This window comes from Nematocida displodere (assembly GCF_001642395.1).
Source record: "Nematocida displodere strain JUm2807 chromosome Unknown 3, whole genome shotgun sequence".
Taxonomy (NCBI): Eukaryota; Fungi; Microsporidia; genus Nematocida; species Nematocida displodere.
Genome location: NW_027138158.1, coordinates 26,146 through 42,508, shown reverse-complemented (window position 1 = coordinate 42,508; position 16,363 = coordinate 26,146). Strand labels below are relative to the sequence as shown.

The following is a 16,363-nucleotide window of genomic DNA, read 5'->3' as shown; positions in this document are numbered from 1 at the left end:
GGTTTGGGTGCGTGTTTAAAACAGAGCTGGTTCGGGCGCTTGGGCGGCCTAGACAGACGCTGGGCGTCGTGGTGCTTTATTATATCTTGGTTTCGTCTTTGTCTTTATTAAACAAACAATGGAGGAGAAGGGACGCATACTGGTAGTAAGCAACAGACTGCCTCTGAAAGTAAAAAAAGAAGCAGGGAAGTACGTATACACCCCAACATCGGGGGGGCTAGTGACGGGATTGAACTGTGCTCAGGAAACGCTCAACTTTCTCTGGGTTGGAAGCCTGGAAAACGTTCCTGCAGAGGAAAGAGAGGAGGTAAGGAAAAATTGCATTGAAACCTTTAAATTCTACCCGATCTTTGTTGAAGACGAGATGTACAGTAAGTACTACAATAACATGTGCAACGGCGTGCTCTGGCCTTTGCTCCACTCCTTTTCTGACCTTATTTCATACGATATTGCCGATTACATTGCATACAAAAGAGTCAATGAACAGTTTGCTGCAGCAATACTTGAAATGGCCCAGGAAAACGATCTTATTTGGGTCCATGACTACCACCTGATGCTTCTTCCTGAGATGTTGCGACAAAAGACCAAGCTTCCCATCAAAATAGGGTTTTTCCTTCACATACCCTTCCCTGACGTTTTCATTGTGTCGGGCTTTGCTTTGCTTCTGCCTCTTCTGAAAGGGGTTCTTGGCGCTGACCTGGCCTCTTTTCACACCTTTGAGTACGTGAGCAACTTTAAAAACGCCTGCAACCTCTTTGATAGCACCCTGGCCTCTCCCTTTGCCGCTAAGATGAATGGCCGGACCACCAGGGTGGAGGCCAACCCCATTGGCATTGACCCAGCTATCTTTGCGCGGGAGTGCTTGAAGGACGTCACCAAAGAAAGAGTGGCGGCGCTTAAAAAGCGGTTCCGCGGAAAGAAAATCATCCTGGGCATTGACCGCGTTGACTACATCAAAGGAATACCCCACCGCCTCAAAGCCTTTGATCGGCTCATGAAAACCAGAGAGGATCTTTCTGACAGCGTCGTTTTCTGTCAGGTAGGTGTTCCCAGCAGAACAGACATTCCTGTCTACCAGGCTCTGTCAGACACCCTCTGCCGCCTGAGCGGGTTCTTAAACGCGGAGGGAAACATCGACGAAACGAACGTCTACTTCATCAACAATTCCGTCTCTTTCACTGAGCTCTGTGCACTTTACATGGCCTCAGATGTCTGCGTCATTTCTTCTTTGCGTGACGGCATGAACCTGGTGTCTCTGGAGTTTATTGCCTGTGCAGGCCCTGGAGCGCTGATTATGAGCGACTATGCCGGGGCCACAGGCATGCTTGTGGGCTCTATTTGTGCCAATCCCTGGAGCATTGAAGACTTGGCCTCAAGCTATGAAAAGGCCCTGGAAATGCCGGAAGAAGAAAGAATCAGGCGAAAAATGAACATGCAGGCCGTTACAAGCGAGTTTTCAGCTATGCGGTGGGGCGAGCGGTTCATTCGGGAGCTTTCAGAGCCAAGCGAGTAAACGAATAAAGACGCGATTTTTATTTTCATTAATGAAAGTGTTATTCCTACTCGCGCTTTTCTGTGGAGCTGCGCGCTCCTTCATTGAGCCCTTCCAGAGGGACCAACCTATCATTGCAGTGAAAGACCTTAAAAAGTCAACGGTCGCCCTGGGGGAAGTAAAAGTCTATACCAGGAAGATAGGAGACATGACCTGGAGAGAGCTGCAAACGAAAGAAAGACACTCTTTTGCCTCGTCCTCAGCGGCCAACGATAGCAGTGACCACTACTATGGGGGCGCCATGTCAATGCCAGATGACCTAGACATTCAAATGACCGTGTACGAGTCGCCAACCCAGGAGTGGTCCTCTCTTCCCACAGTGAGCAAAAACGCGTACATCTCACAGACAGAGCAGTCAGGGTCAAAGTGCAATTTCTTCTGGACGGCCAGTGGGTCGGGGTTCTTCATGTTTTTGTTTAGGGTGGGGTCAGACACGCTTAACCACAAAGGCTATGAGCTTGGGCTGGATGTAGCTCTTTATGAAGGAAGACCAGAGGATCCAAGCATCTACTCACACGCTGACTCACAGATCAAGCACAAGGAAAAGAGGATATCTGAATGTATCAAAATTTCCAAAGAAATCACTGAGCTACAGTCGCTGGACAAACAGGAGCAGGACAAGTATACCGAGGTTTCAAATGCAATTTTCAGGGTTGTTGTTTTGATGGTGTTTTTGAAAATTGTGATATTTGTTGGGTCTTTTGTTCTGATCAACCGAAAGATTCAGGACTTTTATGTGAGTAAGAAGATTGTGGTTAGCTAGGGCCAGTCAATAAACAAACAGTACCAATGGTTGGGTTGTGGAGCAGAACAGTACCAATGGTTGATTTATTTGTGTTTGGGTCTCAGGTTCTTGTGATTCCTGAGGGTTTTGTGGGCTTTGTGGGCTTTGAGACTGTTTGGTTAGTTTTTGGGGGTGTAGTCTACCGTGGGCTGCGTTTTCAGGTGCGAGAAAATAGAAAGAATCTTTTGGGTGACTGCTTCTTTCTGGGAGTCGTCGGTCGTGTTCACGACCACGTTGATTGTGTCAAGCTCATTGACGGACTCAACCATCTTTTTAAAGGCTTCGCTTGTGTTGGCAAAGTCGTTGGGGGAGTCAATGACTAGAAGAGCTGTTTTTGCGTCGGGATCAACCACCAGGTGGAAAATCCTTTCGTTCTCGATCTTTCCGTGGGTGTACACCCCAAGATGCTTGTTTTTCAGGTACTCTTTTGGCAAAGCTGATGAAAAGTTGAACTCCTCGTTCTCTGAGAAGAAGATTTCAGAGACGGGCATGTCTGGGCCAAGGATCTCTGGGTCTATCTCGTACGAGGGCTGTAGATCGAACAGACAGAGAGACTTTAGGGCCGGGAGTGCTTGAAGATCGCTTTTTTTGACGCTTTTGATTGTCTGATCACTCTGGATAACCAGGCTCGCAATGCTACTCTCGGCGTCGTTTAGACACTCAAGGTCTCCAAGTGTGTTCTCGTTTAGAATGACGGTGGCAAAGGTAGATGCTGGCGTGCAGGCAAGTGCCCGGACTGTTTCTTGGCTGCACCTGAGAATGTGCAGAGATAGGCAGCTGCTAGCAGGCTCGCCAGCAGATGGAATGGCAGAGATAGAAGAGCTGATAACCTTGAGCTCGCTGAGGCCTGGACACTGGAAAAGAGTCAAAAGCAGATTGGGGGCGCCCTCTGAAGCATTGAAGGTTGAATCAAACAAATAAAGCTTTCTAACGTTTTTCAAGTTCTGTAAAGCTTCTGTTTGCTCTGACAGATCCACTCCTGAAAGAACCAGTTTAGACAGTTTCTGGTCTTCCTGGTCGCTAACTGCTGCAGAAACATCCTCTAGTGCAAAGGAGAGGTTTGGGAGTGCTTCAGTGTTCTTGTTACCGGCAATCTCAAACCCTTGGAGGTTCTTAAAACTTTTCCAAACTTCCTGATTAGGTAAAGATCCTTTTTCATAAATAGAAAGATCAATGGACACGTGTGTTATCGTATTTCTACACTGGTTGTAAAGGTCACATCTAAAAGGTTGTTCTGCATCCCCAAGTAGTGAAGGGTTGTGCTTCATAATAAAGCCGTAGACCTTTTCATCGTCCTTGGTGCATTCAGCACTTTCTCTGTGTGCCACATCCTCTTCTGTGTGCGGGCCTGTACTGACCCAAATATTGTCTTTGTCTTCAGCTATGGGTAAGGGTCCGGCCGGTGTTTCGGGTTCTGCTTCGAGCTGAGTCTCTGTCTGGTCCTCAGGTTGTGCTTCGGGCTCTGCTTCAGCCTCGTACTGTTCCTCGGACTGTCCATCATACTCTTCCTCAGCTTCGGGTTCAGCCTCGGGTTCTGCTTCGAGTTGCTCATCATATACTGTAGGCTCAGGTTCAGCCTCGTACTGTTCCTCTTCTTCGAGCTGAGTCTCTGACTCTCCGTCATACTCAGCCTCATACTCTGACTGTCCATCATAGTCTGCCTCAGCCTCAGGTTCAGCTTCGGGTTCAGCTTCGAGTTGAGTCTCGGGCTCTGGTTCAGCCTCGTACTGTTCCTCCGACTGTCCATCATACTCTGCCTCTGCCTCTGCCTCTGCCTCAGGTTCAGCTTCGAGCTGAGTCTCAGCTTCGGGTTCAGCTTCGGGTTCAGCTTCGGGTTCAGCTTCGAGTTGCTCATCAAATACTGCAGGTTCTGTCTCAGGTTGTGCTTCGTACTGTTCCTCCGACTGTCCATCATACTCTGCCTCTGCCTCTGCCTCTGCTTCGGGTTCTGCCTCAGGTTGTGCTTCGGGTTCGTACTGTTCTTCTGATTGTCCGTCATACTCTTCCTCAGCTTCAGGTTCAGCTTCGAGCTGAGTCTCAGGTTGTGCTTCGTCTTGTTCTTCTGACTGTCCATCATACTCTGCCTCTGCTTCGGGTTCGGGTTCGGGTTCAGCTTCGAGTTGCTCATCAAATACTTCGGGTTCTGCCTCAGGTTGTTCTTCGGGTTCGGACTGTTCCTCTGCCTCTGCCTCTGCTTCGGGCTGGGCTTCGTACTGTTCTTCGGACTGTCCATCGTACTCTATCCCATCTGCAGCTTCGGGTTCTGCTTCGTATTGTTCCTCCGGCTGTCCATCATACTCTTCCTCTGCCTCTGGTTCAGCTTCGGGTTCGTACTCTTCCTCTGCCTCTGGTTCGGGCTGGGCTTCGTACTGTTCCTCCGGCTGTCCATCATACTCTGCCTCATCTGCAGCTTCGGGTTCTGCTTCGTACTCTTCCTCAAGTTGCTCATCAAATACTGTAGGCTCTGTTGCAGGCTCAGCTTCGTATTGTTCCTCTTCCTCGTACTCTGACTGTTCATCAAACACTGTAGGTTCTTCTTCTACTTCGGGCTCTACTTCGGATTGTTCATCATTTCCAATTGCGAGTTCTTCTGCTTGTAACTGTTCCTCAGCCGGTGACTGCTCCTCAGGCACGTTGCTCTCTTCTGTTGCTAAGCCACTCTGTACTCCACGCTGTTTTAGCAGGTCTATCTTTTCCTCTGTTGCTAGCTTTGCCTCTGTTAGAGCCTTTATCTCTTCATCAAACATGTTTTGATCAATTGTGGGCTTTTCATTCAGATCTTTGGCAAAATCTTCTAATGTACTGATAACTACTGGGTCTATCTCTATGCATCCACAGAGAACATACAGACTAGCCAGTAGCAGTATTGCTTTGCATCTGTGCTGTGCTTGTCTCCTCATCTATATTACCAGATAATGAGGATTAAATATCCTTTGTCAGCCAATAACAAAGTCTTACCCTCTGATTGGACTGTAATGATTCCAGTGGATTACATCAGCCAAGCAAATGTGCTGTCCCGTTCCCCTAAAACGGAGGTTGTAGAGAAGGTGCTGTATAGTCTATGAGATGTACCAAACTATAGGATCGTTTTTATTAGATCGTTAAACTAAGCAAATCCCGTTCTATTTGAAAATAAAGGTTCTTCTCTTCTGCAAAGGCGGGGGAGTTGTGGTATCTGGGCTTGCTTTTTCGAGCTTTTCAGGCTTTTCGAGCTTTTCGGGTGCCTTGGTGGGTGCAGGTGCAGGTGCAGGTTTGGGTGTTGAAACAGCCTTGGACCATATAGATTTGGTAAGACCCCCCCACACCAGTTTTTGCACCGGTGCTTTGGCCTGTGGTATGGCTGTAGCTTGTGGTGTACCCGTGGCTGCCTGCTCAGCTCCCGCCTCTGCTTTCTTCTTAAACGGAGGAAACTCAATGTTCTTCCTGATTGGTGGAAAGTTCTTTCGAATGTCCTCGGTTCTGTCCTCAAGGAGGTAGGTGCTGATTCTTTCAACGAATTCGATTGCTTTGGTATCTCCTAGGCTTTCTCTTAACTGAGCAACGTATGTTTGTAGATCTATCCGCAACTCATCATACTCGGCAGTTATCTTGATAAGAAAATCGCTGCCCGGGTAGTTTCTTTTGATCATCGCACTGTAGAGCTCTTTCTTTCCCCGCTTCATCAGGAGCTCTTCTCTGTTCAGGTACTCTGGAACCACGGGTACAGGTTGTGGTGCTTTTTTCGGGGCAGGCTTGGCCTGTCTTTCTGCTTTTTCGGGCTTTGGGGCAATTCGGAGCTTTTCCTCCCTTCTCACCGGATGGGTGCTGGCTCGGTGCGCCGTTAGCTCCAATTCGTCAACAAAGGCGTAGCACTTGACATCTATGCACATCTGCTCGCTACAGATAAAGTGGGACTTTTTGAGGTGTTTCTCAAGCTCTTGGTAGTTTTTGTAGTACTCGTGCTTCTTTCCCATTCTCTCACAGAGGTAGCACAGCTCGTGCTGTTTTTTACAGTGCTTAACAAGAATGTCCTGGGTGTAGAACCTCTCCTTACAGAAGCCACAGAGTGGGTGCCCATCTCTTTTGTCGTTTTTGTGCTTTCCCAGCATAATGTCGCTGTAAACGGTATATTCCATGGGCAGCTCATCCCGGTGCTCGACACAGAGCTCGCAGAGGTACCTGTTGTGCGCCTTGTAGTGGGAAATAAGGTCTTTGCTGTCGTAGCACTCTGTTTTGCAGATGCGGCAGGACCGGCTAAGCACGCTTTCAATGACTGGCACGTCCTCAACGGTGCATTTGATGCACTCTGCCCACAAATACTGCTCTGATTTCTTTGCACGCGTTATCTTTCCATATTTGTCCATTTTCATCATTTCAAACTCCATTTCTTCATCTTTTGTCTCCCGAAGACATATCGGACATCCTGACTTGTTGCTAATAAACTTATATCTTAATCCACAACACAGACAGAAGTAGTGGTTGCATTCGCTTTTCAGTACGTCGCCATCTATAGGGTTGTAGCAGATGACACAGTCATTTTCTCCTGTTTCACTCATTAATTTAAATGGGCCAAGGAGCTTAAAATTTTAATAAAAATGAAAGTGCTTAAAAACACCCAGGAAACAGAGCGGGTAAGTTTGGTACTTGGTGATGCAAATAAGATCAGCCGCATCAAAGAAGTTAACCAAAAGATCTTTCCAGTGGTCTATCACAACGACTTTTACCAAAAACTGTTCGCTGAAGACGTTCAAACTTTCATGCTTGAAGCCTTCCCAGCCGATCAAGTAAGCGAAAGCGTCTATGCTGGAATAGTCTCTGTCAGAATAGCCAAACAGGCCAGCGAGCACCGAAAAAGAGAAGACACCCTATGTGTCTGCGGCAATAACGAAAGCTCCATTTACGTGATACTTTTGGGTGTGATTGAAGCTTTGCGGGGCCAGGGGTATGGGAAAGGGCTTGTATCTAAAATAGAAGAAATAGCCAGAGATAACAGCATCGACCACATTGTTCTGCACGTACAAGTCTCTAATCTAAGAGCAATTGAGTTTTACCACAAGCTAGGTTTTAAGCTGATTCGTTTGGTCAAGGATTATTATTCCAATGTAATGCCGCGTGATGCTTTCCTTTTACGGAGATGTCTCAAAAAGGAAATAATGGCACGGAACAGTGCTTTATGAAATACGATCTTCTATTCATTTACTGGGTCTTTGGGAGTCCAAGGTCTCTTTCTATCTCCTCTAGCCGTTTTTTGAGGTGGAAAACCTCTCGAAGCACGTCCGATTGTACCTTATACACCGAGTCCTTGAACGACTCAAAGGACTTGTAGAGTGTGTCTATCTCGGAGGCACTGGGGGGCGTGGGGCGTGGGTGGCCTGTGTCAGGCTGTATTTGGAGCATCTCAAGCTTAGGCTCGGGATGAAGCGCTGGCTGGTCGATGTGTTTGGGCTGTACCAAGTCTGAAGATGTAGATAGAGCGGATGAAGGCGTAGGTACAATGTAGATGCACGCTCCGCTGGGCCTAGAACTGGGGGCGTTGTACAGCCGGGTCCAGGTGTGTGTGTCTCCATTGTAGTAAACAACCATTTCGTCAGAAAAAACCACCAGTGAGCTGGAAGAGACAGTGGTTGCTTTTGTATAGCGATGCGGGGGCAGCTCTATCCTTCTAAGAAGCCGGTTGTTAAGGTAGTCTATTTCTATCAGTTCTTTTGTCTCTGTTATGGCATAGAGGATGGGGTGGCTTGACTCAACACAAAAACTAAGTGCGTGGATGGCAACCCCAAAGCTTTTCATGCTTTTGACCATTTCCATCTTTTCTGTATCAAAGATATAGATGTTTCCCTTAGAGCAGGTAATGCCTACGTGGATGGATGAAGTAGTTGGCTGGTTTGGCACTGGGAGGTGGGCAAACTGCATGATGCCTGAAGACTTCACTGCAATGTCTACTTTTAAGCGCAGCTTGGTGTAGAGGTTGTTAGCTAGATCTAAGCGATGAATGTTCTTTTCACAAACAACAATCAACACAGTGTTTGAGATAAGAACACAGCAATCGTCAAGAAGATCTTCACATTCGATCATCACTTTCTTATCTCCATTGCTAATGTCAATCGAAGAAACGCAATGCCCAGATGTATATATAACAGTTGTATCGACTAATCCAAACTGGTCAACACCTGAAATAATCGGATCCTCTCTTTTTTGCAAGTACCTTACTAGATACAGAGTGCTATCGGATGTTATCCCAATAAAAGCGCCCCGTTTTAAGAGGTGTTCATTTGTTTTGGCAGAAACATAAGCGTTTCTAAGAAGATGCTTTGTTGTTGTCTCGCCGTATATGATTGTCACACTGTTTCCACTAACTTCTAAGATGGCGCACTGTCTTAAAGCTGACCCAGAGGCACCAGAAGACGGCGCTGCTTGTCTGGTAGAGTATCCGCCACCTAGCTCAGTCATTATGCAAAAATATTATCTTTCCAAATTAAATAGTTGGTTCGGGTTAGGCTAAGTCACACCACTGCCACGGGGCCACCGCATAGACCCTGTAACAGACCCAAAACCAAAGTAGTAGTATTTTTTTCTGCTGTAGGGATACCATGGAAGAGAACAGAGGGGAGGTCATAGAGATGGAAGTGCTAGGCCGGGATAAAACAGCCCAAGAAATTCGGGTTTTTCGGATAAAACTGGATAAAGAGATAAGCCCTGTCTTCTGCTTTGCCGTAAGGCTTGGCATTGAGGGGCACGCGCTAACCAGACCATACAGCCCGATTTCGGTGGCTGGCAGGGACATAGTCTGCGCCATAAAAATCTACACCCAAATAGAAGGCAAGGAGATGCTCACCCCAAAGATAAAAGACGTTAAAACCGGTGATTTCATTAGAGTACTTTGCTACACTAAAAAAATCCCAATCTCAGAAATTTTATCGCCTTATAAGGATATTTTCATGATCTCAGCAGGAACAGGCATCACCCCAATGATGCAGGTCCTCTTCAAGGCAAACCAACTAGAAACAAAGCATTTATTTACATCCGTTTCTTTTAACAGCTCTAGTGAGATGATCATTTTCCGAGACAAACAGATCTATCCCCACCTAAACATTGCAGTAACAGACATTGTCTCAACTGACAGAGAAAAATCGCTGCAAAAGCTTGAAGCTTTGATCTTGCCAACTATTTCAGGCACAACACTCTATCTGGTATGTGGCACAGACTCTTTTGTTGCTGACGTAGCTGGAGAAAGAAAAGGGGCCTTTGGGGGAATGCTTCAAAGACTTGGCGTGGCTCCAAGCAACTGCCAGAAGTTCTAGGCCAAAGCTACTCAACAGGTCTGCATTTGGGGCAGAGCCAGTGGCCCCGGGGCACGCCAGTGCACCCCACACACTCCATGTGGAACCAAGGCACTTCTGTGTGGTACGCGTCACAAGCTATCATGTCACCATACGCTGGACCATTGCATATGCAGTAAATACCAGGCTCTTTTTCTGTCTCTGTGGTGGAGCTAAGGCTTGGGTTGTTCTTGTTGGTTTTGAAGATTCTTGGGTTCTGGGTTTGTATCCCGAATTTAGGGTCGTACTGCGAGTTGAGCAGAAGCAGTTGCTGGTCCACGGTGGAAAGAACGCCAGCCACCGAGGAAAGAAGCGATTTTGACGTGTTCATCCTTTGTTCCAGCAAGTCTTTGTATTTCAGGTACGCCTGAATCACACCATTCTCTGCGTTTTCATCGCTTTCACCCATTTTGGTATACTCTATCCCAGCAGTTAAAAAGTCTTTCCTAATTTGGTATGTTTCATCATAGTAAAGCTTTAATTCTTCAGTTGCTTTGTTGTACTTTTCAATTAGTGGGTTTACTTCTTCTAGCACCTTTTCAAGCGCTGGCTGTGGGGTGCTTCCGTCCATGGCGTATTAATAATGTAAGTTAAAATTTTTGTTTGAAATGGAAGAGTACATAGGAGCTAGCCTCATTATTAAGACCAGCACGCTAAAAGTAATAGGAGTCCTGCACCAAATTCATCCAGAGACCCATAAAATGATTATTGACGTGTCAGGAGTGAAAAAAGCCATTGACATAAGAGAAATAGACGAAGTAGAAATTCTCCCAGAGGAAGACACCACCAGTCCACGGGTGACTGCCAGTGCAGACCTGAGCAACCCGAAAAAGAAACAGAGCGAGGGAAGGGTGGAGCGGATGCCTTTGCCGGCCAAAGGCAAAGTAGTTGACTATGTAAGCCATGAGACGTACCAGCAAATACTTCACCTGTCAGACACATTCTATGGGCCCAGCATTGACGAAATTGTTTATTCAGGTGCTCGGGGGGTGCTTCACCTGTTTGTGAATATTTTTAAGGTAATGGACAAAAAGTTTGTGATTTACACGGGATCAGGGGTGTTTTCAGAGATAGCTGTTGTTTTAGCTAGGTTATGTCTTATCTACAACAGCAACGTATCGCTTATACCAACAGCAGAAACTTCTCGGCTGTCCAAGGAGTTGTTCTACTACAGGAACAATGGGGGCGCTGTTGAAACAGTGAGAACGGATCAGACGGTGGTAATCATTGCCGATGTAGAGTGTACAGAAGAGATGGTTCGGGGGTCCGAAAGAATAGTTTTTTTAGGTGATTACCAAAATACGCCATTGCCCAATAAGGAAGTGGTCTTTTTTGGGGTGCCAACCAGCGATCCATCGATGTTCACTGGCAGCCCGATTCTTTGCGACATAGGTCTGTCCCCACAGATCTACAGCAAGTTCCAGCTAAAGAGGTACGCCCCAAAGCTTCTCCAAAAACTGACCAAAGACCCCGCCCGGGGTGTTAGCACCCGAGAGTGCTAGTTCGGGTGGTAGCACCACCCCGACCACCGGATCACTAATAAATGTTGTAAACGCGCACGTGGGCTAGGGTGTGGTGCGCCCATAGACCGAGACAGCGCCCATAGACAGACAGGCGCTGACTATCTTGACGTACCCCGAACTAACCCGAACCTGAACCTTAATTGATTGGTTTTGTGTAAGGGTAACAGCAGACGACAACGCCCAGTGTGGCGCGGTACATGGCAAGGTCGAGGTACATGGCGCAGCACCGGGCACAGCACACAATAAGTGTATTTTATTTTTTTATCCACTCAAGCACATGAAGAACGTACCAACCCTAAACCAAGCTATTGCCAAAGGTAAAGCCTTTCTCAAAGAAAAAGAGAATGAGAGTAACTGGTGCAGAATAGATCAGATACTGGAGGACGTATTTTTAGCTGTAACAACAAAAGAAGAAGGAATAGAAGCTCTTACCTTGCTAGACGTAATAATCACAGCTCTGCAAAGCAATCGGAGCAAACTTAGCGGGACGGGTTGCAAAATACTTGCTAAGATCTTTGAACTGCTTCAGGGCGATATGAAGGAGCACATAAGCGTGGTTATTCCTCTGCTAATTACTATATTGGGAAAAAGCAACCGAGTGATTTCCACTAGAGCAATGACAACGCTTTCTACCATTGCAGACGTGTGCACGGTGCGGCCGGTGCTAAAGTACCTAAAATCGCTCTCTACGCACCCGAACAAAACCGTTAGGTTGGGGGTTCTAGATACATGCATCCGGGAGTTGCCACGAGAGGAGGCTTCTTTAGCTGGAAGAGGCGAACAGGAGGATCTTTACAGGGTGATTGAGACTCTTTTAGAAGACAGCGCATCCGAGGTGCGCAGCCGTGCAAGAGAAGGGATTGCCGCTGTAGCTAGCATTGACATGAAGAAGTATGTAGAGATTATCAGTAGATTGCCAGAAAAGATAAAACAGTTACTTCCCAAACAGGAAATTCCCGAAAAACAATCAGAAAAAACGGTGGAACCGCGTATGGTACCAAGCTTTATTGCGCCAGTGGACCACAGCCCCCGAAAGTCCTTCATCAAAACAAAGGACAGTGGGAGCAGTGTGGTAGTTCGGGGGCCGCTTCGCTCGTACATCAAAGACAGCACCAAGGGCATTGAAATAAGAAAGGCTCTCAAGCCGGGGTACTCCCTTGAGCGGATAGGCCAAAGGCTGGAGGAGCACAAGAAAGAGATAGAGGATGTGCTAAAGAAAGAAAGAACGCCAAGAAAGACGCCAAACAGCAAGAAAAGGCCAAGAGAGGGAGAAGAAACGCCCTCGTGCATTACCAAGAAAGAAAAGGAAGATTTCCAGCATCTTAACGAAAATGACCTTTCAAACATTTCAGCAGATCTGATTAACCTCTCAATTGCCCAAACAGAAGACACCGAGCAGATTGTGGAGAACAAAGAGGTCCATGAGACTATTTTCACCGAAAAAGAGGGAAAGGGGTCAAAGATGTTCTTGGAGGCCTGTGATATGCTTGCAGAAAAAACAATGTCAGATATTGGAGACTACTCCATCCTAGCACCTGAAGTGTTTATCAAACGCACAACCACTAAGAAGTGCCCCCAAGAGGAATGAGCCAAACCCCAAGCCCAACCCGAACCTACTCCACATCGCTGTTGTATGGCTTTATGTGGGTTCTTGACTCTTTAAAAACGGTTTTGAAGGATCCTCGGTAACTCTTTCCTTTTTTCTTTTTTGTAACGGTTATTTTTACCTTGTTGATATCTGCAGGATCAAGAGTGTTGGCAAGATGGCTCTCTCCTTTTCTGAAGTAGAGGTAGATCATCTCATACAGATCAGCTTTTGGGTTGAGCTCTGCAGGTATCCCTCTTATTTCTTCAACGATGTGATTGGCTGTTGGAACTGCTACCAGGCTCTCTTCCAAGACAGAGACAGAGGTTGTGCCAGAGGATCGGCCCCTGTCAAAAGGAACGGGAAGCGTGTTGTTCCTGTCAGCGGTGGAAACGTATAAAATACTCTCATCGGCTGCAGAAGGCGCGCGCAAAGCCGATAGCTCCCCGGTAAGGTAGGCTATTTTCTGCTGGAGGTCGCGAATGACCTCTTCAGGCGACTTTTGCTGCCTGCTCAGAGCTCCCTTGATGCGCTTGAGTCTTTCCCCGAACTTAATCGTTGGCAGGTCCAGGGTGGTCAGTACGGTGCATATGCAAATGATGGTTCCGCCACCAAGCGTGTTTTGGAGGAGCCTGGTCAGTTTAGACTCACGAAAAGAAACGTGGGCGGAGTCGTTGTGGAGCTGGTCGATCACTTTTCCCAGGGTCAGCAAACTTTTGTTGATTAGAAGACCTTCCTGTCTTCTTTCGGCTATTTGGGAAACCTTTTCATTGCCCGCCAAATCAACCAAATTTATGAGTAAATCGATCGCACTAACCTCAATCACCGTATGACTTCGACTGCTGGCGCTATTGTGCTCTGTTTGGTAGGTTTTCCTTTTTTGGGCAATTCTTTCAAGAAGATCTTTTACAGCCGTTTCAGTTGCCACAATTGTTGCAGGAGCACCAACTATCCTTGTTCTTCCGTTTTCCTGGATAATTCTTACCTCCCCGTCCGTGAGAAGGTCTGTGACCGCTTCATTGTACACCTCGATGCACCTGATAGAGACCATTTGGTGGGAAACAAGAACGTCTTTAAGGAGGAGCTCTACAATGCCTGGGCCAGAGCCATCGCCAAACATGGTGTACGTCTTTCCGCTGCCCGTTCTTCCGTAGGTGAAAATGGTGGAGTACTCTAGTTTTGAGAGACACGGACTAACCAGGGCGTTGTAGACCTCCAAATTGGTGTGCTGGGTGAATACTTGGTCAATGGTGGTTGAAAACCCAGGGTCTGCACAGCTAGGCGGCCTTATTCTAAGACCAACAGTCACGCGATGGTTACCTTCCATGCCCCCCACGGGTTTCGCTTATTTATAGGAACCCCCGGCCTATTTGTTCAATGTGAAACCTCCAAAGACACACCACACCGCCCAAAGACCCGAAAACCTGAAGACCTGAAAACCCGAAAATCCGAAGACCAAAATTATCGCCCAGGTTTTCGGGTCTTTGCCCGTATAAGACCGTGGCAGGCCAATATGGTTCTATAAATTTAATATTTTATTTCAGGCCATGAGCAATGCAGAGTTCAAGATGGTACCAGAGCCTGGAACCAAGAAGAGCGCAGACGAAACAGAAGCATACATCCATGCCTTTGTTAAAAGTGCAGGCGGGGGCCAACTGACAACGACTGGGGACGGCCAGGAGACACTGTTTGAGGCATTGGAGCGTGGGGCCAAGGAGTACGGAAAAATGAACTTTCTTGGAAGGATCACCCAAAGCGAAACAATCGAGTATTTCACGTACGAGAGAGTCTGGGACCTTTCTAAAGCGCTGGGGCTCTTTCTTTCCAGCGTTTCGATAAAAGAAGGGTCAATTGTTGGAATATGTTCGGAAAACAGGCCGGAGTGGATTGTAGCAGAGTACGCAACCTACTTTTTAAGCGCTATTAACTGTCCCATCTATCCGTCTTTTGGGTGGTCAGCGGTAAAGCACATTTTGAAAGAAACCGAAATGGAGATCCTCTTTATCTCGCAGAAGAACGCAGAGAAGTTCATTGGCAACATAAAAGGCGAAAGCGCCGACACCCTTTCGCTCCCGCGGGTTGTTGTTATCATGGATAACGATCTAAACGAAGAAACCCGGAGTCTTTTAGAAGAAAGAGGGGTGAATGTACAGCTTTTTTGGGAAGTGGTGGAAAAGTTTGATGCGGCCAGTAAAAGCCCCAAAAAAACGGCCAAATCAGCACACACGCTGCAGTCGTACGCAAAAGCCTTCAAGCGCCCCAAACCAGGCACAGTTGCCACAGTTTGCTACACAAGCGGGACAACAGGCGCCCCAAAGGGAGCAATGCTAACCCACAGAAACTTTGTTTCAGTTTCAGGGTCGTTCCTGGCACTGTCGCGGGCTGACGGGTTCTTCCCGATTTCCGAAGAAAACAGGTACCTCTCATTCCTCCCCCTGGCACACGTGTTTGAGCGGGTGGTAGAGTCTACGCTTATGCTAAGCCGGTGCACGATTATCTACTACCGAGGGGACCCGAAGCAGCTACAGAAAGACTTTTCAATTGCCAAGCCGCACTATTTTGTTGGGGTTCCCAGAGTGTTTAACTCGGTCAAAACAGCGATTGAAACAAAGGCACAGGCAAAGGGAGCATTTGCCAACTTCATTTTCTGTTTGTCCGTTATGATTTGCACCTACTTCAAAAACTGGTGGATCAGGGAAATGATTGGTAAGGTGATTTTCAAAGAAATCCGAAAAACCTTTGGAGGAAGCATCCAGTGCATGCTTTCAGGGTCAGCGCCTCTCACGAGCGAAACAGCAGAGTTCTTTGAGGCAATCTTTAACTGCATAGTCTTTGAGGGGTACGGCCAAACCGAAACAACAGCCGGAAACATTACCACCAACACATTTACCCGGGAAAAGGGGGTTATTGGGGTCCCCTTTCTCTGCAACCGGGTAAAGCTACTGTCTAGGCCTGAGTGCAATGCGCTGGTAGAGAATAACCAGGGGGAAATACTCATGCAGGGCCCCTCGATCTTTTTGGGGTACTACAAACAGGACAAGCTTACTCGAGAAGCCTTCCACAAAGACTCAGACGCTACCGAAAACCTGCTAAACACAGAGGGCGAGAAGTGGGTAAAAACAGGGGATATTGGAGAAATAACTGAGCAGGGCAACATTCGGATCATTGGCCGGTGCAAAGAAATATTCAAGCTATCGCAGGGAGAGTACATTATTCCGGAAAAGATAGAAAATCACTTCCTGACCAAAAAAATACCACATTTAGCCGATTTTACCGTTGTTGGAGATAGCAGCAAAGATTACATTATTGCCATTTGCGGGGCAGAGACTCTGTCCGAAAGCATCAAGTCTCAGATTGAGGAAGCTATCAAAAAAGAAGGAGCAAGTTTAGTGGCTTCTGGAGAGCTTATAAAGATAGAGCTGCCCAGAAAGTTTATCTTTACCGAAACACTACCAACCATAGATAACGGACTTCTTACCCCATCGGGGAAAAAAATCAGAAAAAAAATACAGCATCAATATGGTACTGAGATAGATACCGCCTACAAGGAATAACAGAGGAAGCCCAACAACCAGACACGATTGTTCAACGTCTAGTGTCCTGACAAAACGTACATGATTA

The 16,363-nt window shown here is 47.1% G+C and overlaps 12 protein-coding genes across 12 annotated transcripts; 7 read left to right on the top strand and 5 right to left on the bottom strand.

Moving 5' to 3' along the window:
* Nucleotides 1-118: 118 nt before the first annotated feature.
* NEDG_00948 (trehalose 6-phosphate synthase) lies at nucleotides 119-1,513 on the top strand (the record flags this gene model as incomplete). Its single annotated transcript, XM_067688366.1, has 1 exon — nucleotides 119-1,513. One exon carries the CDS (start codon nucleotides 119-121, stop codon nucleotides 1,511-1,513), a length of 1,395 nt encoding a protein of 464 aa, XP_067543554.1.
* A 31-nt stretch (nucleotides 1,514-1,544) lies between these two features.
* Nucleotides 1,545-2,315, top strand: NEDG_00947 (uncharacterized protein; the record flags this gene model as incomplete). Its single annotated transcript, XM_067688365.1, has 1 exon — nucleotides 1,545-2,315. One exon carries the CDS (start codon nucleotides 1,545-1,547, stop codon nucleotides 2,313-2,315), a length of 771 nt encoding a protein of 256 aa, XP_067543553.1.
* Nucleotides 2,316-2,455: 140 nt separating this feature from the next.
* Nucleotides 2,456-5,236, bottom strand: NEDG_00946 (uncharacterized protein; the record flags this gene model as incomplete). The annotated part of the gene is made up of 1 exon (XM_067688364.1): nucleotides 2,456-5,236. One exon carries the CDS (start codon nucleotides 5,234-5,236, stop codon nucleotides 2,456-2,458), a length of 2,781 nt encoding a protein of 926 aa, XP_067543552.1.
* A 222-nt stretch (nucleotides 5,237-5,458) lies between these two features.
* On the bottom strand, nucleotides 5,459-6,871 carry NEDG_00945 (uncharacterized protein; the record flags this gene model as incomplete). The annotated part of the gene is made up of 1 exon (XM_067688363.1): nucleotides 5,459-6,871. One exon carries the CDS (start codon nucleotides 6,869-6,871, stop codon nucleotides 5,459-5,461), a length of 1,413 nt encoding a protein of 470 aa, XP_067543551.1.
* A 39-nt stretch (nucleotides 6,872-6,910) lies between these two features.
* On the top strand, nucleotides 6,911-7,492 carry NEDG_00944 (uncharacterized protein; the record flags this gene model as incomplete). The annotated part of the gene is made up of 1 exon (XM_067688362.1): nucleotides 6,911-7,492. The coding sequence occupies one exon, from the start codon at nucleotides 6,911-6,913 to the stop codon at nucleotides 7,490-7,492; it is 582 nt and encodes a 193-aa protein (XP_067543550.1).
* Nucleotides 7,493-7,511: 19 nt separating this feature from the next.
* On the bottom strand, nucleotides 7,512-8,765 carry NEDG_00943 (uncharacterized protein; the record flags this gene model as incomplete). Its single annotated transcript, XM_067688361.1, has 1 exon — nucleotides 7,512-8,765. One exon carries the CDS (start codon nucleotides 8,763-8,765, stop codon nucleotides 7,512-7,514), a length of 1,254 nt encoding a protein of 417 aa, XP_067543549.1.
* Nucleotides 8,766-8,905: 140 nt separating this feature from the next.
* Nucleotides 8,906-9,616, top strand: NEDG_00942 (cytochrome-b5 reductase; the record flags this gene model as incomplete). The annotated part of the gene is made up of 1 exon (XM_067688360.1): nucleotides 8,906-9,616. One exon carries the CDS (start codon nucleotides 8,906-8,908, stop codon nucleotides 9,614-9,616), a length of 711 nt encoding a protein of 236 aa, XP_067543548.1.
* A 7-nt stretch (nucleotides 9,617-9,623) lies between these two features.
* On the bottom strand, nucleotides 9,624-10,205 carry NEDG_00941 (uncharacterized protein; the record flags this gene model as incomplete). Its single annotated transcript, XM_067688359.1, has 1 exon — nucleotides 9,624-10,205. The coding sequence occupies one exon, from the start codon at nucleotides 10,203-10,205 to the stop codon at nucleotides 9,624-9,626; it is 582 nt and encodes a 193-aa protein (XP_067543547.1).
* Nucleotides 10,206-10,242: 37 nt separating this feature from the next.
* On the top strand, nucleotides 10,243-11,136 carry NEDG_00940 (uncharacterized protein; the record flags this gene model as incomplete). Its single annotated transcript, XM_067688358.1, has 1 exon — nucleotides 10,243-11,136. The coding sequence occupies one exon, from the start codon at nucleotides 10,243-10,245 to the stop codon at nucleotides 11,134-11,136; it is 894 nt and encodes a 297-aa protein (XP_067543546.1).
* A 298-nt stretch (nucleotides 11,137-11,434) lies between these two features.
* Nucleotides 11,435-12,745, top strand: NEDG_00939 (uncharacterized protein; the record flags this gene model as incomplete). The annotated part of the gene is made up of 1 exon (XM_067688357.1): nucleotides 11,435-12,745. One exon carries the CDS (start codon nucleotides 11,435-11,437, stop codon nucleotides 12,743-12,745), a length of 1,311 nt encoding a protein of 436 aa, XP_067543545.1.
* A 25-nt stretch (nucleotides 12,746-12,770) lies between these two features.
* On the bottom strand, nucleotides 12,771-14,069 carry NEDG_00938 (uncharacterized protein; the record flags this gene model as incomplete). The annotated part of the gene is made up of 1 exon (XM_067688356.1): nucleotides 12,771-14,069. The coding sequence occupies one exon, from the start codon at nucleotides 14,067-14,069 to the stop codon at nucleotides 12,771-12,773; it is 1,299 nt and encodes a 432-aa protein (XP_067543544.1).
* Nucleotides 14,070-14,289: 220 nt separating this feature from the next.
* On the top strand, nucleotides 14,290-16,296 carry NEDG_00937 (long-chain acyl-CoA synthetase; the record flags this gene model as incomplete). Its single annotated transcript, XM_067688355.1, has 1 exon — nucleotides 14,290-16,296. The coding sequence occupies one exon, from the start codon at nucleotides 14,290-14,292 to the stop codon at nucleotides 16,294-16,296; it is 2,007 nt and encodes a 668-aa protein (XP_067543543.1).
* Between the last annotated feature and the right edge of the window lie 67 nt (nucleotides 16,297-16,363).